The 21,451-nt window shown below is 52.6% G+C and overlaps 8 protein-coding genes across 8 annotated transcripts; 4 read left to right on the top strand and 4 right to left on the bottom strand.

Moving 5' to 3' along the window:
• The first annotated feature begins 167 nt into the window (after window positions 1-167).
• Window positions 168-3,536, top strand: BO87DRAFT_456985 (urease Ure). Its single transcript, XM_025628767.1, has 6 exons — window positions 168-501; window positions 578-664; window positions 736-762; window positions 831-2,888; window positions 2,946-3,005; window positions 3,062-3,536. Exons 1-6 carry the CDS (start codon window positions 481-483, stop codon window positions 3,320-3,322), a joined length of 2,514 nt encoding a protein of 837 aa, XP_025482127.1. The 5' UTR covers window positions 168-480; the 3' UTR covers window positions 3,323-3,536.
• A 38-nt stretch (window positions 3,537-3,574) lies between these two features.
• On the bottom strand, window positions 3,575-6,682 carry BO87DRAFT_329600 (putative DNA repair protein). The gene is made up of 8 exons (XM_025620266.1): window positions 6,359-6,682; window positions 6,284-6,301; window positions 6,094-6,227; window positions 5,946-6,044; window positions 5,746-5,899; window positions 5,421-5,689; window positions 4,787-5,371; window positions 3,575-4,734 (listed from the first exon to the last, which is right to left on the bottom strand). Exons 1-8 carry the CDS (start codon window positions 6,384-6,386, stop codon window positions 3,628-3,630), a joined length of 2,394 nt encoding a protein of 797 aa, XP_025482126.1. The 5' UTR covers window positions 6,387-6,682; the 3' UTR covers window positions 3,575-3,627.
• A 1,343-nt stretch (window positions 6,683-8,025) lies between these two features.
• On the top strand, window positions 8,026-9,333 carry BO87DRAFT_227577 (uncharacterized protein). Its single transcript, XM_025618736.1, has one exon. It carries the CDS (start codon window positions 8,209-8,211, stop codon window positions 9,118-9,120), a length of 912 nt encoding a protein of 303 aa, XP_025482125.1. The 5' UTR covers window positions 8,026-8,208; the 3' UTR covers window positions 9,121-9,333.
• Window positions 9,334-9,659: 326 nt separating this feature from the next.
• BO87DRAFT_423630 (nitrogen permease regulating protein NPR2) lies at window positions 9,660-11,530 on the top strand (the record flags this gene model as incomplete). Its single annotated transcript, XM_025627179.1, has 4 exons — window positions 9,660-9,702; window positions 9,761-10,189; window positions 10,258-10,394; window positions 10,451-11,530. 4 exons carry the CDS (start codon window positions 9,660-9,662, stop codon window positions 11,528-11,530), a joined length of 1,689 nt encoding a protein of 562 aa, XP_025482124.1.
• A 455-nt stretch (window positions 11,531-11,985) lies between these two features.
• Window positions 11,986-14,401, bottom strand: BO87DRAFT_329592 (histone acetyltransferase NGG1; the record flags this gene model as incomplete). The annotated part of the gene is made up of 2 exons (XM_025620265.1): window positions 13,584-14,401; window positions 11,986-13,481 (listed from the first exon to the last, which is right to left on the bottom strand). The coding sequence occupies exons 1-2, from the start codon at window positions 14,128-14,130 to the stop codon at window positions 11,986-11,988; spliced, it is 2,043 nt and encodes a 680-aa protein (XP_025482123.1). The 5' UTR covers window positions 14,131-14,401.
• Window positions 14,402-15,123: 722 nt separating this feature from the next.
• On the top strand, window positions 15,124-17,171 carry BO87DRAFT_404932 (RING-H2 finger protein). The gene is made up of 4 exons (XM_025625905.1): window positions 15,124-15,193; window positions 15,312-15,379; window positions 15,432-15,963; window positions 16,014-17,171. Exons 1-4 carry the CDS (start codon window positions 15,190-15,192, stop codon window positions 16,688-16,690), a joined length of 1,281 nt encoding a protein of 426 aa, XP_025482122.1. The 5' UTR covers window positions 15,124-15,189; the 3' UTR covers window positions 16,691-17,171.
• BO87DRAFT_353890 (uncharacterized protein) lies at window positions 16,633-18,051 on the bottom strand. The gene is made up of 3 exons (XM_025621259.1): window positions 17,417-18,051; window positions 17,225-17,333; window positions 16,633-17,149 (listed from the first exon to the last, which is right to left on the bottom strand). Exons 1-3 carry the CDS (start codon window positions 17,830-17,832, stop codon window positions 16,787-16,789), a joined length of 888 nt encoding a protein of 295 aa, XP_025482121.1. The 5' UTR covers window positions 17,833-18,051; the 3' UTR covers window positions 16,633-16,786.
• Window positions 18,052-18,310: 259 nt separating this feature from the next.
• On the bottom strand, window positions 18,311-19,682 carry BO87DRAFT_423626 (zinc-dependent alcohol dehydrogenase family protein; the record flags this gene model as incomplete). Its single annotated transcript, XM_025627178.1, has 6 exons — window positions 18,311-18,504; window positions 18,564-18,876; window positions 18,942-19,304; window positions 19,376-19,444; window positions 19,516-19,585; window positions 19,645-19,682. 6 exons carry the CDS (start codon window positions 19,680-19,682, stop codon window positions 18,311-18,313), a joined length of 1,047 nt encoding a protein of 348 aa, XP_025482120.1.
• Between the last annotated feature and the right edge of the window lie 1,769 nt (window positions 19,683-21,451).

Raw genomic sequence — 21,451 nt, 5'->3', positions numbered from 1 at the left:
GTGCCGATGTTCAGTCCAAAACTCCAAGCGAAGTTTCCCGATTGACTGCAAGCCGTTAGTCACCTGGTCCAAGCCGGGCTGCCATAGGTCGATGTCATGCTTATCAGCAGCTGCCGACCGCTTATCGGGCCTTTGGCTTCGCTCGTTTCGCGAAAGTATGAGGATGCCAAAGATGGAATGTCTGGATATCCCCACCTTTTCCACTTGTACCTCCCGATCCGGCGCGCCTTTTCTCCCCCGGCCGTGGCGTTTAAATTCCTCTCCCGAGCCTGCGTCCCTGGTCCATTCTGGCCTGTCAACTTCTCCAAAATAACAACAAAGTCCGCGTTCGCTATCTGACATCTCATATTGTTGCCCGCCCACCTTTTCCACCCCCAGAAAACCCGCCTTGCGTCGGAGGTTGGGTCCGCTGCTTCATTCTTGGTCCCGCGCGGACGTTTGTGATTTCGAAGTCAAGGGCATTTTCACTGCCAGCCCAGCATGCATTTGAGTCCCAAGGAGGTATGCTGCGACATCATTTGCCGCACTAAACTGCTCGAATTAGGTGGAGTGACTGACTTTCTGCTCTTCTCTCTAGCTTGACAAGCTCGTTATCTCTCAGCTGGGCTTCCTGGCTCAGCGTCGACTGGCTCGCGGTATTCGTCTCAACCATGCCGAAGCTGCGGTATGTTGCATATTAGCTCCAGTTCATGCGCATCGTGATTTGCTGGAAACATGACTGACGACCTTTGGTAGGCGTTGATCTCGTCCAACCTGCAGGAGGTAAACAGCCCACTACCCCGAGAAACTCACCTTGATCATCCCTGTTAACTCCTGTTCCCCGATTACAGCTGATCCGCGATGGACAATACTCCGTAGCCGATCTCATGTCTATCGGAAAGAGCATGCTGGGTCGCCGGCACGTTCTCCCCTCCGTCGTTTCTACCCTGTACGAATTACAGGTAGAAGGAACATTCACCACCGGTACCTATCTCGTGACCGTACACAACCCTATCAGTAGCGACGATGGAGACCTTGAAAAGGCTCTTTACGGCAGTTTCCTCCCCATTCCCCCGGCAGATGCCTTCCCCGACCCCGACCCGGATGACTACGAACCCGAGAAGACGCCCGGAGCCATAATACCCGTCAAGAACGAACGTATCGTCCTAAACGAGGGAAGGAGGCGAATCAAGCTCAAGGTAATGAGCAGGGGTGACCGTCCTATCCAGGTCGGTTCGCACTATCACTTCATCGAAACCAACCCGCAGCTCCACTTCGACCGCCTTCGATCCTATGGATATCGACTCGACATTCCCGCTGGTACGTCGGTACGATTCGAACCCGGAGACACCAAGGTGGTTACGCTCGTGGAAATTGGAGGCCACCAGGTTATCCGTGGAGGTAACTGCATCGCGTCCGGCAAGGTCGATCTTGCTCGTGCCGAGGAGATCATGGCCCGTCTGCAAGTGCAGAACTTCGCCCATGTTCCCGAACCTACTGCCGATAGCGCGCTGGTACCTACACCATTCTCGATGGATCGTGAGGCCTATGCGCGCATGTTTGGCCCTACTACTGGTGATCTCGTGCGTCTGGGTCTGACCAACCTCTGGGTTCGTGTGGAGAAGGACTGCACATCTTATGGAGACGAGTGCACATTCGGCGGTGGCAAGTCTATTCGAGATGGCATGGGCCAATCTTCGGAAAAGTCTACGGAGCATGCTCTGGACACCGTTGTCACGAACGCTCTGATCATCGACTGGACTGGTATCTTCAAGGCCGATATTGGAATTAAGGATGGACTCATTGTGGGTATCGGTAAAGCTGGAAACCCTGATATCATGGATGGTGTCACCCCCGGCATGACTATCGGCTCCTCCACCGATGTTATTGCAGGTGAAAACAAGATCGTCACAGCTGGTGGTTTCGACACTCATATCCACTTCATTTGCCCCCAGCAGGTGGATGAGGCGCTCGCCTCGGGTATCACAACGTTCTTGGGAGGAGGAACCGGTCCTTCGACTGGCTCCAATGCCACAACTTGCACGCCTGGTCCCGTTCACATGCGCCAGATGCTCCAAGCCTGCGACCGTCTGCCGATTAACGTTGGTATCACCGGTAAAGGTAACGACTGCGGTGGCGTAAGCATCGAGGAGCAGATCTACGCTGGTGCCGCCGGATTGAAGCTGCACGAAGATTGGGGTTCTACGCCCGCCGCTATCGACAGCTGCCTCGACCTGTGCGACAAGTTCGACGTCCAGTGCATGATTCACACCGATACGCTGAACGAATCCGGTTTCGTTGAACAAACCATTGAATCATTCAAGAACCGCACTATTCACACCTACCACACCGAAGGTGCCGGAGGTGGTCACGCTCCGGACATCATCTCGGTCGTGGAGCACCCCAACGTCCTCCCCAGTAGTACCAACCCAACCCGTCCCTTCACCCTTAACACCCTCGATGAACATCTTGACATGCTTATGGTCTGCCACCATCTGTCCAAGAACATTGCCGAGGACGTCGCCTTCGCAGAGTCTCGTATCCGTGCCGAAACCATTGCGGCTGAAGATGTTCTTCACGACCTTGGCGCTATTAGCATGATGTCCTCCGACTCCCAGGCTATGGGTCGCTGCGGTGAAGTCATCCTGCGGACGTGGAACACCGCACACAAGAACAAGGAGCAGCGCGGCCCGCTGCCTGAGGATGAAGGCACCGGTGCCGACAACTTCCGCGTGAAGCGCTACGTCAGCAAGTACACCATTAACCCGGCCATCGCGCAGGGTATGTCCCATATGATCGGCAGTATCGAGGTCGGCAAGATCGCCGATCTCGTCCTGTGGACGCCCAGCGCGTTTGGTGTGAAGCCAACGCAGGTGGTGAAGAGTGGCATGATCGCCGTGTCAGTGATGGTACGTCTCCACTACTGTAAATCAACTCCTAAAATCCCACATGCTAATGAAAACCAGGGTGACCCCAACGCATCCATCCCCACCGTCCAACCGGTCATCATGCGTCCCCAATTCGGCGTAAGTCACCACCGCCCTCCAAACCTAACCCCCTCATCACTAACCAAAACCCCCAGGCCCTCGTCCCCTCCACATCCATCACCTTCGTCTCCCAAGCCTCCCTCGACGCAGGCGTGGTCCAATCCTACAACCTGCAAAAACGCGTCGAAGCCGTCAAAAACTGCCGCAACATCGGCAAAGCCGACATGAAATTCAACGACATCATGCCCAAGATGCACGTCGACCCGGAAAGTTACCGTGTCGAGGCGGATGGTGTGCTCTGCGATGCCGAACCGGCAGGCAGTCTGCCCTTGACACAGGATTACTTCGTTTATTAAGCAAAGATATCTTCTTCGGGTGGATGTTTTGGGTTGTTTGCTTTTCTTCTTATGTATAGACTTTTCTTTTCTCTTCTTTTTACGATATTTTATGAAAGGCTTTAGGTGGGTTGGTTGAAGGGGGTAGGTAGGATTAATGCATGAGATGGAAGGAGGGAAGGAAGGAGGATTGTATATAGTAACCTGACCTGACCTGACTTACTTACGTGATGAGCCATGCATGACATGAATTGCATTTATTTCTCTTATTTCCTTATAGTACATGAAGCATTATGATATGTATGTAGACCGCATGACTGACCTAATCAGAGCTCAATCTCTTCTTCAGTATGGTTATCCCCAGTTGATATGAGCGAAACTGCCGCCCACGCTTCAAAGCTATCTGCTCGCGCGGCTAGATATGCGTCCCGGCGGATTTGGGCTGGTACCGATCGTCGAAGACTTTGCTGTCGGTGGCGATGACGATAATGAGGAGTGATATGGTCTGCTGTGCCGTCATAGTTGGGTATTATACTTTCTTCATCCTGTTGTCGTTGTTGCTCGATGCTTGTCTCCTGTTCCTGGGACTCGAATGTTGATGATGCTAAGGAGAGCGGTTCGCTGGATTGGCTGTTCGTTTGGGTTTGGGTTTGGTTCTCATTGTCATCTGAGTGTGGTGGTGTGGCTGAGGGCTGAGTGTATGTTGGTGAATGTTGGGGGTCTGGGTTGGTGTTGATAATGGAAGAGGATGTTTGTGTTTGTATTGATGAGATGTGTTTGGCCGTTATTGTAGTATGAGGTGGGTTGTCTAGTGGAGGATGCGGGGTCGGAGCGATTTCAGACTTAGGTAGTTCAGATTCTTTCTCGGCCAAAGAAGAAGGGAGGGGGTCGAGCTGGTAGAGTGCTCGCTCGGAGGGCTCGGCGTTGTTGAGCATGTGCCAGGCACGGCGGATCTCGTCGCGGCGTGTCTTTGCGGTTTCTGGGGATGGGGTGGGGATGACGAGAGGATGGTTCGTGGGTACTGGGGTGGGTTCTTCGATTGGCTCAAGGGACGATGGAAGGGGGATTCGGTCTGAGGAGGACAGTGGATCGGAGATGGCTTCTGGGGGTGGAGGGTGGCTTGGTTGGAATGGTTCTGGTATACTGCTGTCTATCATGCTGGATGTTTGTTGGCTGGACTGTGTTGTAAAGGAAGCTTCGTAGCGGGCTCGTTTTCTTGCTCGTATCTCTGGATCGTTTGCTGTTAGGTCCCGCATCTGCTGGTCGTGGGCGAATCCACTCGCGCTGCAGAGGTACCCGAATAGGGTTTGCATGGATACTTCCTCGTCCCAGCTCACAGGATCGACTGTGCAAGGGTGTACATCTTTGGGCTTGAATGCGGAAATGAGATGGCACAATTCGGAGTATGAGGAGTGGCGGGAGTAGGGGAAGTGCTATAGACGTTAGAGAGTATTTTAAGGGCAGAGGTTTATGATGAATACGTACAATGTTCTTGGAGAGGGATTTGCCTTGTCTGTCTCGTAGATGTGTGTGCTGATTCATTTTGCTCGACGTAGTATCGTCATCAGGACGGCCACGACTCAGTATGCCCACGAGGTCTTCTAGAGGCAAGTCATGTGCTTCTTTCATTCCGTAGTTGTCAAGAGATAGTGCTTTGGTTTTTGATCGGAAAGCGTCGGTAAGAGCCTGTCTCGTCTGAGAGAGTGTACTAGTATCTTGAATGCGCTCGGAACAGAGCTTTTCTAACTGTTCCAGTGCCGACTGGTCCGGGAGCTCGAGTTCATGGACTTGGTATAGATCACCGCCTCCCCCGCCAGCCCCGATCTCGGGCATCTCTGAGCCATCATTTGTGCGGGTCACAATTGGCGTGATGCGGACGGTGTCTTGAGACGCAGCCGCGGAGCAGTGGACGCCTGGCTCGCAGCTATGGATGCGGGAGTTCTCATCCTCGCTAAGGCAGCCTGGAACGAACCGATTACCAAGTTCATATCCACAGAGGAAAGGAGCGTCGTTCACACCGCGTGCGGCTAGTGACCTGTATAGATCCATTTGGTATCGGTCCACGTGGATCTGGTTGTATCAGCACAACAGCTTGGTTGTTGTAGAAAACAATACGCACCTTCGAATCGAGGGCAGCTGACAGTGCCATCCAGACTTCTTCGTAGCCAAAGGTCCAAGCCCGAAGATAGAATGTAGTGCTGTCTGGATACGCTTGGACTTTGTTCAGAAGTTCTTTCAAGCCCTCTGCCTTTGATGGAAAGGTATGACATACATGCGACGGACGGGCAAAGGTGTTGTCAATGTATATGTTGTCTAGCTGCTTAATTCCCAGGGTATAGGGGACGAGAACCGGATTCCGGATAATGCTGTTAACCCACCAGGGTTCAGCTACAGGCCATTAGCAAGGAAATAAGCTTGTGGAAGCTAGTGAAGAGACTACATACCGCGAATATCGCCAGTATATAGTATAGCCTTTCCGTTCCCCTCTATCAGAAACATTACTGCGCCTGTGCAGTGGTTTGCATCGAACAGAGTGACTCTGATTGACAGCCGTGGGGTGAGATCCAGCTCCGTTGGCGTGTTCAACGGGATTGGCCTCTGTGCCAGTGAGTTTACTATAATGACACTGGTTTAAGATACATACCAGAAGCTTAGACAGATGCTTGTAATGCAGCTTCCGGGACTCTAGGATCCCTTTGCTAAAGTTCATACGATGAGGATACTTTTCGATACGCAGGAGCATCTGGGAGAAGATGAGCTTGTGCTACGGCAGATTATAGAGCGATAAGCACCTCTCGAGTCGCTGCAGAGCAGTATATAAATGGAGTTCTAAATGACTCCAGCCCTTGAAGATGGTCACTGTGAACATGGCTGAGAAAACAGGCGAGCGGAGGCGGCCTGTCTGGATTCTTGCGGAAGTAGTCAACTGCATGACTTTTTTAGAGTTGATATTCACCTATCGGGAGTTTACCAAGTTCTTACTCTGAATGGAGGGAAATTCTACAGTGCATTAGAGAGCAGACTTAGCTTATCGAGGGATCGGAAGTATACACCTACCCCGGACAAACCCATCGAAGGTCGACATTTATTAGACGTGGTTGCGTCACAATGGACGGAGGCTGGAGCGGCACGCAACTTAATTCATCCTGGGGCGATAGAAGTGTACCGTCGACAAAAGCGGCATGTGAAATGATGACGATGACAATAATGATGATGAGTTGGAAAGAGAGACGAGAAGTTGGAAAAAGAAGAGGCAGTTGTGGTGGCCGTGGTTTCCCTATTGGGAGCGTGTATACACGTGACCGACAAATATTACGAGACGGTGAACAACTCGATGGTTGAAGTAGAAAACAACTCGAAGTGTGACGGAGGAGATGATTTGTTTTCTCATTGGCACCATTGGATGACGATGATGATGAGGTTGCTGTGCCTGCCCGATCTACCAAGTACTACTGCTACTGAATCTTACCGCCACTTGCCCGGACCCTAGTCTTAAGCAGCCAGACAAGAGGATTTCCATCTATCTCTCTGCACATCAAGAAACTCACTGACCAGCCCATCCGCGGCCCGTTACTGATGGATCAACAGGCAGCTGCTCACCCCCTTGTCTAGGCCTTCCCTCCCACGAGTGAGAAAAATTGTCCTGATCCTATCATGGTATAATCCGGGGCTCTCCAGGGCAAGTACCTACATGGCCCCGGCGTGAAAGCCAACGGGCAGAGAAAGCCCTGCCCGCGACCAAGTGGCCTTGCAGGCAATGACTGTGAGGCGAGTGGGCGTCAAGACCCGCTCGCCAGCACAGGTTTCGGTGCCATTCATGGCTCGACTTTATTGGGAGAGGCGGACAACTCGTCCTTCGATGGATCTCTCCTGTTGTCACGGATTTAGGTTGGCTAACTCACGACTCCACGCAGTTCGTCCCCTATGCGCTGGTCATTTGCATGCGTGGTCCGGTCTGTCCCAGTGTGTGTCACCCGACTGGCACCAAAAGACTCCTGGCCTGATATATAAACATGATCACCTCCATCCTTCGCTTTTCCCAACCCGGGCTTGATTTTCTTTTCTGGAAATTATCACTAACGCTTTCTTTTCCCTGCTTTTCCCTGGATCGGGAACAGCCCTACGGACGACAGCGATCATCATCATCGTCATCACCATGGGCCATTCTTACTACTAGGCTTCTAAGTGACAAGAACTGACGCATTAGGCTTTGAGTCCTAACGGTACCTGAAGTCAAGACATTTGGCGTGTTACAACACCTCTCACCAAGAGCCCAACGATCCCAAAGTCGAAGCGATAAGGAGGATAAATAGAGTCTGGGGGTCATCGTCATCAGCGTCCCATACCCACCCTCATCTTCATCTTCAATTTGAACCCACGTGTGGACCGGGTTTCCATGTGTTGATCTGGTGGAGGCATGCCTTTTCTGCGTCGGCCTTCCCCTTAAGCAATCATAACTACCCGCCTTAACGACCGTTTCACTAATGCATATTTGAATGCGGGCCGTGGCTGAAACCGTGGCGAGATCTGACGACTGCATCGCGGCATATCTCCTTTTCTAGCCCGTCCCCGTTTTCCACTATTGCCCGACGATCCCCAACGGCCCCCCGTCCGGAACCAGATCTATTTGCATTCACAGTCCCTTTTTTGCATCTCCTGCCCTCGATTCATTCCTTGCCTTTCCGCTATTGAACGACCAAACTCTCATTTATTTTATTGTTACTAGCCTTCACTTATTCCCTTCCCCTCCTTTCCACATTCCAAGTTTCACCCCCATCTTTTAATCAACATCCCTTTCTTTCCGAGTTGTTTCTATACTTCTCCTTGGTATACTACTACATACCTCCGTCCCTTATCAACGCTCCCCGTCTCCAACTCTTACTGTCAACACCGCCATCACCATCACCATGCATAAGCCTTCACTGGCCCAAATAGTGCACAGCACATTATTTCCGCGCCCGCGCGCGAGTGATCCGGCTACATTCTCAGCACATATTACCCGCAACCTGGTCCCCGAAGTTCGAGTCGAAACATCCACATTCTATGGATCGCTTGACTGCCCCGAGGCTCAGTATCCGGGACTTGACTATTCCTACGGTCCACACCGCATGAGGCTCGGTCGTTTTCCATGGCACCGAAGACTGTTCCGGGCGTTTGACGAGCTCGGTCTTACGGAGACTGAGATCTCTTCCCTCTGCCGCTGGGAGGGCACCAAATCGGCTCGCGAGCGTTACGAGAAGGAAGAGGGAGTCAAAGTCCGCGATACTACGGCAGACAATATTCGACCCGCTTCTCCTTCTCCCCTCCCATCGATCGAGGTCCACTACGAGGATGAGACGGAGGAGGAAGAGGATGAACTCTTGCCAGAACCGGAATACCCGGTGGTGACATTCGAGACCGTGCGCTCTACCAGCAGCTTGATCGATGACCGGGGGATCGATTGCATTGTGGAAGAGAAAGAGGAGGAAGATTCAAGCGACGACGAAATGGAAAGCTGCGGAGTCGAGCTGAACCATCGCCTCATAGCGGCGACCGCGGCCCGCGAGCAGGGGGCAGACGTGTCACTGGACGAGGATTGGGAGCAGTGGCTGAAGGAAGCCGGGGAGCGAGGGAGCTACACCGACGTGCTCAGTGCGATCCGGATGGGTCAGCCACTGGGTTACCTATACGATACGTCTCCTCCAATGCCGCCCGTCGGAAGGGTCGGCGGTCGATCATCTGCCTCACTTTCAGAGCCATTCGTTCTCCCCACCCCGTCCATGCTGTCGAGCCGGGGTATCCAGCGTTATGCTCATCCGTCGTCACGGACAGCCCGATAGAACGGCAGTCGACTGCGGTTTCCTTTCCTTGCGAGGTTCAACATTTAGCGAAATGGGTCCGGCTACTCTGATTCATGCATTTGCGGCGCATCCTCGGTGGATATCTTCCTTGGCGATATTGCTCATTGCTCTGCTTCTCACATCTCCGATTCCTCTTTCGACCGTATAGATTTCCCGTGACTCTGCGCGTCCTCCTTTTTTCACTTTCTACAGTTGTAATACCCCCTTTGAGCCACATGCGGCACCATTTGCACATAGATGCGCCTTCGTTGATCGTCTTTTCTTTAAAGTCGAAATAAATTGCAGATTAGAAGAATGCGGTAACACACAATAGAGAATAATTTTATTTCATCATATGATATGATCTGAGAGCGTTGTGAATATCCCAAAGAGTGAGGGGGCGATTAACAGTTAGCGGTCGGCGGATGGATGCTTATTTGCTGGAAACTCCGCGTTGGGCTGGAAGCTCCCCGCAGCTCCCCGCGAACTTGTCTGTCTTTCCCCCCCTCCCTTTCCTTCTCGATGTCTCCCATTCCACCATGATCAAAGCCATCTTCTACAGCAAATTCGACACACAGGAAGGTGAGCAGCTCCAATCTTATTAAAGGTTTTATGCAATGTCATTTGCTGACTGCTTCAGGGCCCAAGGTCGTCCACCAAGTCCCCGATGGCGCGATTGTCCCCTCCGCAACTGCCCCCTCGCAGCCCCTCTTCCTCACTTTCTCCGACATCTCCTTCTTCGTTATTCCCCGGCAGGAGCTGTGTGGGAACCTGATCCAGGTCTGCACCAATGGCTACCGCATCCTGGGCTATCCGATCTGCATGAAGTCCCTGCGATACGACCGGAACGAGTTCATCTTCAATTTCTGCGTGGTGCTGTCGGAGGATGAGGATTTCAGCACCTACAAGAGTGTTGTGCAGAAGCTGGCCGATTTGATGCATGGATTGGAGGAGCAAAATGGCTTCCTATCGCGAGATCATTCCAAATCCGGTGAGGGGAAGGTATACAGCCTGTGTGAGACGCTGATGGAGGATCTGAACAATTACTGCGAGTGCATGATCCCAATCGGTAACGCCTACCCTTTCAGTCCACTGCGCGTCTGCCCAAATCTCAGCTGCTAACCCGGGAGATCCCAGACGAGCTGAACACCCTTAACATCAAGCTATTCCCCATCTATCCCGCCCCGCCGCCTGTCAAGGCATGGCATGTGCCTCTGTTCACGGTCCGCTACCAGACCTTCATGGATGAGAACTGGGATCTGACCATGCAACGAGTACGTTCATACCTACGCCTCTCGCTGCATCGCAGCCAGCTGAACTTCCCCTCCAGATCGTCCCCCACATCAATGGCGTCAATAGCGTTCGGATTATTTCCATTCTTGCCGATACAGACTTCTCCCTAACCTGCCGCGCCATTCGTCACCTGCTCTACTACGGCTGCTTGTTCCTCCTCGACATTTTCTCTTTCTCAGCCATCTATGCCCCAACCGCCCAATTCAGCTCCACAATTGCCACGGACGAAGAAATGCAGCAGGAATGCGCCCGTTACGTCAACACAGTCTTCGCCTCTCCAATCACCGCTGCCTCGGCCGCCCTGACCCCGGGGTATCCCCCGCATTACGATCCCGACACCGTCTGGCCCCCAGTCGGTCAACCTCTCACAGCCAGTAGCGCCAGCGAGATCACGATCTCCAGCCGCAGCCCTAGTCGAACCCCTAGCCCAAGTCCTAGCGCCGGCACCATCCAAGCCAGCAGCAGCAGAACCACGTCACCGGCTCCAGGAACAGCCACCGACGACGACACCGCCACTACCACAGACACACATGCCATCGAGCCCCAACTCGTCGACGGCGTCGGCCTCGTTGAACTCTATGCCAGTCTCAAGCAAGGCCAAAGCGTCAAACAATGGTACCTCCAACACAGTCGACAACTCGCCCACATCGACATCCGCCGCTTCATCACTTTCGGCGTCATCAAGGGCTTTATCTACCGTGTACACAAATACGCCATAGCAACCGGAAACCCAGCACCACCCATGAAATCCTCTCACTACCATCACCACAGCTCGCCCTCATTACATCCACCCAGCGGTCCATCGTCGCGGGGGCCCGGCACAGGCACGAACAGTCCTTACGCCACTAGTGCAGGAGACGACCCGGCTCCGATTGCACAGCACGATGGTGGGCCGAGCCATCACTCAACCTCAGTTTACAGTGGAAGTCGGCCGGCCACGATCGTGACTCTCGAAGGGGAGGAAGAGGAAGATGATATTGATGATAAGACGCTGTCGAAGTATCTCGATGGGATACATTGTTTCGATCAGATCTGTACAGAGTTGGAGATCAGCGAGAGGGAGTTGACGGCGCGGTTGAAGAGGTTTCCGGGGGAGGTGCTCATATTGCATCGATAATTACTACCTCCACTCCTTCCTTAGCCTGCTTTGTTTATGTTGATACCCGATTTGCTAATTTTCTTACTTACCAACAAACATTAAACACACCTATATCAGTAATCATTAAGTCACATAGGAGAATTGTAGTAATAAAGTAAGTAGAGTGGTATTAATCTTCGTTACCTAGCAGGCTGTATATAGCGATGCACGTATCTTCCCAGCTGAGACACTGAGTATATGTTACCTCACGAGTAAAACATCCCGATCATATCCATCCATCCATCCAATCATTCATCCCTCCCCAACGCCATAACCCAAAGCTAAACCAAAAGGTAAAATCCCCTACTCAATCATCGCTAAGATATCAGCCAAAGAAGGAATCAAACAAAACAAACGCAATATGTACATCGAAGCGAAAACCGGAATAAACGGGCAGGAAGAACAAGCAAGCAAGGAATGGATGCATCGATCAATCATTCCTGTTCCTCATCCCAGCCCTCCACCTCGGCCTTCTCAACCTCCGCCATCAATGACGGTTCAAAAACCGGCTCATTCTTCCCAGGCACACTAGTCTTACTATCCTTGAAGACCAGACCGATGCAATCGCGCCACCGCTTACGTCGATCCATAAGCGTGCGGGCAACATCACCAATCGCGGGGCGGCCAACGCCTGCAGCACTGACGACATGGCTGCCGCCTCCGGCGCCACCGGGACGGTGTTTGGCCTGGGAGCCCTTTTTGCTTTTTCCGAGGGTACGGGTGCGTTTCAGGTAGGCCTGTTGGACCTGGGAGTCCAGGTCGTCGTGGATGGTCATGTACTCCTGGTAGGCCATGCGTTCGCGGGCGATGTCGAGGAGACGGGTCTTGCGGGCGCTGTTGATGATCATTTGTTTCTTGAGCTCGCTTTGGAGGAGGCGGAGGCGTTGGGCGATGTCGTCGTCGTAGTGGGCATCGTAGTCTGGGTTGTCGTCTGGGCCGAGGAAACCGACGTGGCGGAGTTCGGCTTTCAGGCGCTCGTCTAGCTGCGAGTGGTCGAGCTTGGCGGCGGGGACTTTGAAGTTGTTCGGGGAGGAGTCAGGGAAGGCGGTTGCGGAGGGGAGGGGCTTGGTTTCGTTGGAGGTCTCGCCGGTTGGGTGGTCAATGTCCATGGAGTCGGGGTTCATGGGGCCGTTCGCCATGTCGCCGTTGACGGAGCCGTTGGCGTTGGGGGCGGATTCGTCGGGGAGAGCTCGATGCTCATAGCGGAGTAGTGAGTAGAGACGGCTGACGAGAGGGCCGACGGATACTTTGTCGGTTTCGACGGTCTCGTCGGTCACTTGGTCGATGTTTCCTCGGCCTTGGTTTAGCGGTAGCCGCTCTTTGTCGCCGTTGGGTTGGTCGACGTTCATGAGCCCATCGTCCTCGGCCCATACTTCGGTGTAGTGTTTCTTTCCGCGTCGAGGCATGATGAAGGGGGTCGTGCGATCGCCCTGGGTGGGTGAGCGATGGGCCTTGGCGAGGTCGATTGGAGAGCTCACCTTCTCTTTAAGGAACGCTATGTCTTCTTCCGTCAAGGGGCGGACGTATGGGTCGATATAGGCGAGGAATGTGTTGGCGTTGACTTGACTCGCGGGCTTGGAGCTGCTGAAATCGCGATCCGGAGGGGAACCTGCCATCAGATGGCTCAAATCACTCCAGGGGAAGCGGGCGACGCTGTAGATGGCCTTTTTCTCCTCATCGGTCATGTCTGGGGTAACCTCCCGGATGTGATATATGGTGGGGTCATCGAATTTGAGCGGGTTGGGACCGAACACTTGCACCTGTGGCACGGCCGGCGCGGGCTCAGGTTGGTGTGACTCGGAGCTATCGTCCGATCCGGGCGACCCTGCATCCTCGGCTGCTTCATCGGCCGCTGGTTGGGGAGATTTTCGCGATGTGGGGGATGGAGACGAGGCCTCTTCGGAAGCAGCGTTCTTGGACTTTTTGGAAGCTGGGGATGCGGCTGCATGAGTTAGCATGGGATCGAGGCGCATGATGAGTAGACTTGAAACGCTACACTTCATCGCAAATACGGAGTGAATGATAGACTCACCACCTTCCACCTTCGTCTCAGCACCGTCTTGTCGCGCAACATCATGGGCACCGTGAGTCAGCGGACGTTCCTCCTTGGAACTGCTTCCGCGTTCCTTGCGCCTCTTTAGCTTGCCTCCCTTTAGTACCTTCTCTTCCTCCTCATCATCGGCTTCTCGCTTCATCTTCACTCGATCTGTCCCTTCTCGCTCGGCTGACTCTTGCTCTTCAACGACCTCCTTGCGCTTCTGTGATAGCTCTCTGATGCCGGCATTGCATGCGTCACCTCGTGTTTCGGCTAGCTGGCTCAGGGTCTTGAGGTGTTCCATCAACAACTCGAGTGACTTGGAATCGGGAATCGGGCCAACTCCACCCATGCGCTCGAGCAATTCTCCATACTGGATGGTCGAGCCGGTCATCATCAGCTTGGAGACATCGTTGTTGAGGTAGCTGTGGAGCGGGGCGGAGGCAGTCGGGCCGGCGCTGAAGCTGGAGTTCGGGGTAGTGTTGCGACTTCGGGAGGGACGAGCCTCGCGGCCTTTGCCTTTGCCTTTGTTTGCGGAGGGCATATTTGAGGTGTGAGTTTGGTAGAAAGCTGTTGGACGATATGTGATGCGCGGAGGGATTGGCAGTCTGATGTGGTGGTCTGGAATCGCGTGGACTAATAGCTCATAGTGTTCATGCTCGGATCGGGGGCCTGCGGTCAACGCGCTCACTCAAGCACGCAGATTTAGAGCTATCGTTCCTGTCTTTGCAGACAAGCTCAGCACCGTCTCAATTGAGTAGTAGTTTGATTGTTGTTGTTGATGATGATGCTGGAGATGCTGATCTCGAGATGCCCGTCTCCACGTGAGAGAACATGTGATCTCACGTGTGGTCTGTATCACATGATGAAAATACAAAAGGTGCAAACGATACATAGTAAACAAACTAATTAGAGGTGAAACGCTAAACCCAACTCGGATCCACCGACATGGAGAAGTGGAGGATCTACAAGGCATACATGCTAACCCGTAGTTTACTCCATCGCACTGCAGTGATCGCCTCTACTCTTGACACAGCGAGGTAGTACAGACTACAGCTGGGCCCTTCCTTGACTTTTCACCATTGGCAGAACCAATCGTAATGTCATGGCCGGTTTGGGTAGGATGCTTGCATCTAAGCATCACCATCTATCTTCATTTTGGCTATTTTTAGACCCTCAAGAGTAACCCTGCTTGGTTCATGCCGCAAACGTCGCATTCACTGCAAACGGCATACAGACGACCCAGGATGGCCAGGACAAGCAAATTTGATCCGCGAAGAGCCAGCACACAAGCAGTACCACAGCAAACTGCAGATTTTTCTGCATGGTCGTGGCCTTGGTACAGGTGGCCGCCGCAATTATCCGCGACGGGCAGTCGAATGGACCTGACCTGTCAGCATTCTTCCCACAAGTCCCATAGACGAGATAATAGATTGCCTCTGTTCGCACACTCTCCCATTGCAGTAGACATCGTGCGTCTGACGTCGACTCTGACCTTGATCGGATCGGAATGCGGATGACGATGCTCCCTGGACTTGGATTTTAAACTGCTGGATTCCTCTTGTCCACGGGTCTCGTGCTGGTCGCACGACCGTGTCACACCATGAGTATGCTCCCCTTGCTTCAGAGAATGCTGCACATTCCTTCGATCGTGCTGCCTGTTCATCCTTCCGTGGATGTCTCACTGTCCATATCTGAGCGATCGCTGATATGCCTCTTATCTAGCTGCCAAATCGCTCACCACGGTTGCGACGCTCTTTGCTGATCCGTCCAACACTACCATCGCTCTGAATGTGCGTCAGACACCGTGAAAGTCGTGTACGAGAAGCTGACTGTGCCCCTTAGGAGAGTGCGATCTTTTCTCTCAAGCTTGACGGTACCGTTCAGACCCTGTCGAAACAAAAAGCCCCGGACAAAGGCTCAATTCAGGGACTTCTCTTTGTTCCCAGCCTCGGAACGCAAGATCCGTGCAATAATGCCACTGAACCGTATATCCCAGCCAATGTCACCCGCCTACAAGGCGTCACGCCGTTCGACGGCCGTGTGATCGGGCTGGCACCTTGGATAAGCGACGAATGTTCGCAGGCGTTTCTAGATGTCTCGCAGGGCACCGTGCCGGACGCGCTGCTCTTTTTTCTGCCGTCCAACGATGACACAAAACCGCCATCGGCAAATGACCCGGCCTGGCAGCTGGGAGGCAGCACTAATTGGCAATCGCAGAGCAACTTCCCGGTGTACGGAATCCCCGGCGCAACGGGTGCTACCTTGATGGAACAGCTGTCACGCGACGGGAGTGTGCCAAATCCCGATGACCCAGACAATCTAACTCCATCATCGTCGTCAGGGACTTCCCGACTATTTGCGGTCATAGATATAGGTAGGCTTGGTTGTCATGCCGTTCAAGTAAGAAGCTGACATGCTCCGCAGATAGTGGCGGAAAGAAGATGCCCAGTATATGGGGGTTCATTCTCGCCATTCTGGGGACTGTTCTCGTCCTTACTATTATACTTCTTTTATTCTACCAACTGGTGCACAGGCGGCACCAGCGGGAGCTCCAGCGCCGCCTGGAAGCCGGAGAAGCAGACCTGGAGCAATTAGCCCAGCTTCACATCAAGGTTCCACCAGAATTTTTGGAGACGATGCCCATTTACATCTACATAGGCAGTAGTAACGACGACGAATCGATCAATGAGAACTCCACGCCGGGGCATCTACCACGAATCACTGAACATGCTGCTGAAGACAAGGACCCTAAGGACCCCACCGTCGCAATTCGTGAGACGGATGATGAGGCGGAAAAAGCAATAGACAGCGAGTCCATCAGACGACCCTCTCAGGCGACAATAGCAGGTCAGCCAGATGCCTATGTGCAACACAAGAACCGACTCAGCCGACAGCAGACGACGTGCGCGATCTGCCTGGATGATTTTGAGCGGGATTTATCAGCAGTGCGCGAGCTGCCGTGCGGACACATCTACCACCCACCATGCATCGACACATCCCTAACGCAGAGCAGCAGTCTCTGTCCACTGTGCAAGAAAAGTGTGCTCCCAAGCAGCTGGTTCAGATTCCCACCGGAAGACCCATGGCTACAACCTCATTAGATAGACATTCCACAACCCTAGACTTACATAACACTCATGATAGAATAGACTGTACATGACAAAACCCAACCAACCATCTATAGAAAAAGAAAAACATCAAGCAAACTTATCATGTTTCCCCCGGACTCTAACATCCAACACGACCTCATGAAAATCACCCTCCTTCCTAGCCTTCCTTAATCTCTTCACTTCATCATCATCCAACCGTCTCCCCACAATACCCTCCAACTCCTTCCTCCCAATCTTCTCCCGCGCCTTGATCTCCTTACTCGCTTGAATGCGCGGTTTGAAGCGCGCCTGCATGCGCACCCGGATATTCGTCCCCCCTTCACCCTCCTCCCCATCATCGAGATTAGTCTCATCCCCACGAACCTCCACCTTCGTCCCAGAAGCGGTCGTCTTCGACGCAACAGTCCGCGCAACAATATACGTCTGCTTATTCACCTTCTTCTTCTTCTTCTTCTCCTTATCATCCACACCATCACCCCCCTGCGCAGCAGAAGACGAGGAAGCCCCCGTCCCCGTCCCAAAAACAAAGAACCCTCCACCCCCAACCCCACTCTCATTAATCGTATATATCTCGTGCTGCGAGATGGCTGATGCATTGGCGGACATGATGCCATGTTTGTCGCTGGTCAGGTACCTATTCCATGAATATCCCATTAGCTGATCCCATCACCCACAACAATCAAACAGAATGGATGGGGGAAGGGTGTGTATGCATACCGCCCATTCGACCCCTTCAAACTCCACCCCTCAATGCCCGCAATCTTACTCGCAATCCAAACCTGTCGCACATCATGCGGTTCTGCGGTCCGGGGATCCCCCTCGATCATGTTCTCGAGTGGAGAGGCGAAGACGGTGCCGTGCGCGTCGGTCGCGAGGCACGTGGGTGGTGTGGTGCGCAGGATGAGGAGGATCGGGCCCGAGATGTCGCTGCTCGTGTCGGCGGATACCCAGGATTGGTCTGAGAGGGTGTTTTCGTCGTGGTGTTCGGTGGCAGAGGGGTCTTCTTGTTGGGTTGTGAGGCTGGTGGATGTGGATTGTTTTTTGGATGGGTGGGAGCCATCGGTGGAGGTGGTGGTGGATGTGTGTTTGCGTTTCTTGGGCTTGTCGCCTTTGAAGGTTAGGGGTTTGACCATTTTCAATGGTGGGGATTGAAATTGGGGTGTGGTTTAGGTGTGTGTTGAGGAGGTGGTATGGAGGTAAGTTGTGAGGTGATGGATGGATGGGAGAGGAGAGGAGAGCTTGGTGTGGAGAATCTTTCTTATCGATAAGTTGCGCTTGGTTTTATCGGCTGGCGGTTCAACCGGGAGTTGAACCTAGCTATAGCTATAGCTACCGTACTAGCTAGTTATTACAAATAATTCATTTAAACTTACGTCTATTCTGACCTCAAGGTCCTCGTTATCCTGGTTTGGTTTAAATAGAGTCCTGGTGAGGATCTACGTCAGAATGACTCCCCGGGTACTCACGCCATATATATACCTTGTGAACCCACATTGATACCAACTGGAATGTCATCGAAAAGACCTACTACTACTACTAATATCATTTGCAAGAAGTACACATTCATATAACATAACTCATTACTATATACACCTAGTGACCAGCACTAACTTAATCAAAAGTAATCGCCGCCTTAATGGCCGTCTTGTTCTTCATCGCCTCCAGACACTCCTCCCACTGATCAATCTTGAACGTCTTGTTGACGATGCCCTTGACCTTGACCTTGCCAGAGTCGAGGTAATCAATCGCCGCAGGGAACTTGTACACTTCAGAGAAGCTACCCAGGATGGTAATCTCATCACCAACTATCACCATCATCAGTACACGTCCACCTCACGACTTAGAGGAATAGAGGGATACTCACAGATCTTGCTAGGAGGCCAAGACACACGGTCCTTGTTGGAATAAACACCATACACGACCAACTTACCACCTCTGCGAACATAGTTGATCGAGTCTTCCAGGATCTTAACACTACCCGTGGCCTCAACAACAATGTCAAACCCATAGGGGTTCTCCTCCTTCAGCTTCTGGAATTGTGCGCTAGGATCCTGTCGCGACAGCGCAACATACTCGTCACCTGCCTCCAGCGACTTGGCCAGATCCATCTTCAGTCCCTCAGGCGCGACAACAACCACGCGGCAGCCACCGCATTGGCGGAGCAATTGAGCCAGGATCTACACATTCATCGTTAGCGTCACTTCATACCTTCTCACCAAACCAAAGTGGGAGAGGAACATACCAAACCAGTCGGCCCAGCTCCAAACAACAACACCGATGACCCCATCTTGGGCGCAATCTTATCCAAACCATGCGCGGCACAGCTGGCCGGCTCCAACAACGTGGCATCCACGTCAGAAAGGTTCTTGATCTTGAATACCCTGCCAGCAGGGTATGCGCAGTATTCAGCAAAGCCACCGTTCATGGTGACACCGTGGGCCTCGAAGTGCTCGCAGAAAAGCTCATCGCCGCGACGGCAGTAGAAGCACTCGCCGCAGAGCTCGGAGTTGTCGGCGACGACGCGGTCACCGATGTCGAAGCCCTTGACTTTGGGGCCGACGGCGGCGACGACACCGACTGTTTCGTGGCCGGGGACGAGAGGGAACTATTTTCTCAATCATGTTAGTGGGATGCGAGAGGGGGTGTGGGAGGTAGGGGGGGGGGGGGTTACGCTACCTTTGCGATGAATTCACCCTCGTGGATGTGCAAGTCGGTTCCGCAGACACCGCAGGCCTTGACTTTGATCTGTGAGGGAAAGGGAGAAATGTTAGAGGTAAATGGTATGTATATGTATGGAAGAGGAGGGAAAGACATACCAGGACATCGTTGTCACGGAGCTCAGGCAATGGGACATCGATGATGCTGTGCGACTCTGGCTTCTCATAGCTGGTACCTATGTTAGCCACATCCGAACTAACAATCAGACACAGGGACAAGATGCATACCGAAGAGCCTTCATAGTCTGAGGGAGAGTGGAACCCATGATGATAATGATAGTCTACTATAGGGACCGACACCGTCAGCAACGAACCAACAAACCAGGCAAGAATCACCGAAAGAGACAAGAAAAAAACATACAGAATATCAACGACGATGAATGAGAGGAACAGCGAAGTTGGGGAGAGAGAGAGAGTAAGTATGGAAGAGTGATTTACGAGGAAGAGAAGAATGAAAAATAAAAGATGAAGAACGAGAAAGAAAGATGGGAAAGACGAGGCTATTTGAATGGCAGCCATTCGAGGGGTAAAATACCAAAGTTAACTAACTAACTAATATTATTCTATACCAGGATCCAAACCAGGAATAACTTCCTTACCATACTACGTAAGGGAACTCGGACTAATCCCCAGTGGGGATGGCCTGATGTCGTTCTCCTTCTCCGGGGATCTGTCCTCCTACGGCTTCACTACTTACTACTACGACGGGAGACATGGACCAATTCCATTCCCTTCCATCCCGTCTATGAAACACTCATGCACTCAACCCATAGGGTATAGCACTACTATCACCCTTGTACGTGAACCCCTCCCAACCGCCCCCCCCCAACCTAACAAACTTACTTTCTATCCAGTCACAACTGACCTTTGTTACTACTAGTAGTACTAAGGTAAGCAAAGACACAGTGTGACAGACAGACACAAACCATGAATAATCCCCCGCAAATACCATCGACACCATCTACACCACCACCAACAGCAACAACAACAACAACAACTACTACTACAGAGTCCAAGTCCAGGACCCAGACTGGAAGCTAGATAGTACTAGCTAGGTAGCTACCTTACCAGTGGGTCCCATCCAGTCTACCACCCACCTAGAAATCGAACCCAAGAGAATCAAGAACCAGAAACCAACCCAGCAACCCAAAACCTATGACTTCATCACAGAAACCGCCAGAACCTCTCTATTCTACAACGAGTTAAGGGCGACACGAAAAAATAAAGAGAAGGGCGCCTAATCTACCCCCACAAGCCTAGGTAGTTAACTAACTAACTACTTACAATCCGCATGACTTCATTCCCCCCCCCCACCCACTTCAACGTGGTATCTTCCCGAGTGGCCTTGATTTTCCGACTCTAGAGAGACTGGATCAGGAACCAGGGACGGGGATCTATCTGCATCCATTATACAGACAGATGGTGTGGCTCCTGATGGTGTTTCTGTTCTACTATCGAGAGAAGAGGAGTCAATGAATTGAATGACTTCATCGAGGGGAATTTCCCTTCTGACACCGACGATCGCTCCTCGAAATTGCTCTTCTTCTCTTCCAGCGCGAAACAAAACAAACTCACCGCTGCCCCACTCGCTACGTGCGGCACGACTAGCGCGGTTTCTCATGCATGCACCTCTCTCTCTCTGTGTCTCTCTCTGACCAAGTTCGAGAGGAGGCACTAACACTAGACTGTCTCCTGTCTCCTGTCTACTGTCTCCTGCCTCCTGCCTCCTGCATCATTCGAGTAATTACCGCTTTCATTTGGTCGCCCAACGATCTATCCACATCGGGACCCTCTCTAACTTATCTTCGGGCAACTGCTATGTACATCACTCTCTCTCTCTCTCTCTCTCGGTCCGATATCCCTTGGCTATGGCCCGACACTGTACCGTCTCCTCCCGGTCCGACTGGCTTTGCTACTCAACTTACGTGGCTGCCGTCTCATGACCGCCGCCGACAGCTCGTATCGGTGCCTTGTCAACCGTACACCGCGGATGCATCTCGTCTTCCCCCGCAGGCCATCAACCCGGTCCAGGCCC

The sequence above is a fragment of the Aspergillus neoniger genome (assembly GCF_003184625.1).
Source record: "Aspergillus neoniger CBS 115656 unplaced genomic scaffold BO87scaffold_8, whole genome shotgun sequence".
NCBI classification, from domain to species: Eukaryota; Fungi; Ascomycota; class Eurotiomycetes; order Eurotiales; family Aspergillaceae; genus Aspergillus; species Aspergillus neoniger.
The sequence above is the reverse complement of the archived record's forward strand: the minus strand, read 5'-3'. Positions and strand labels throughout refer to the sequence as shown.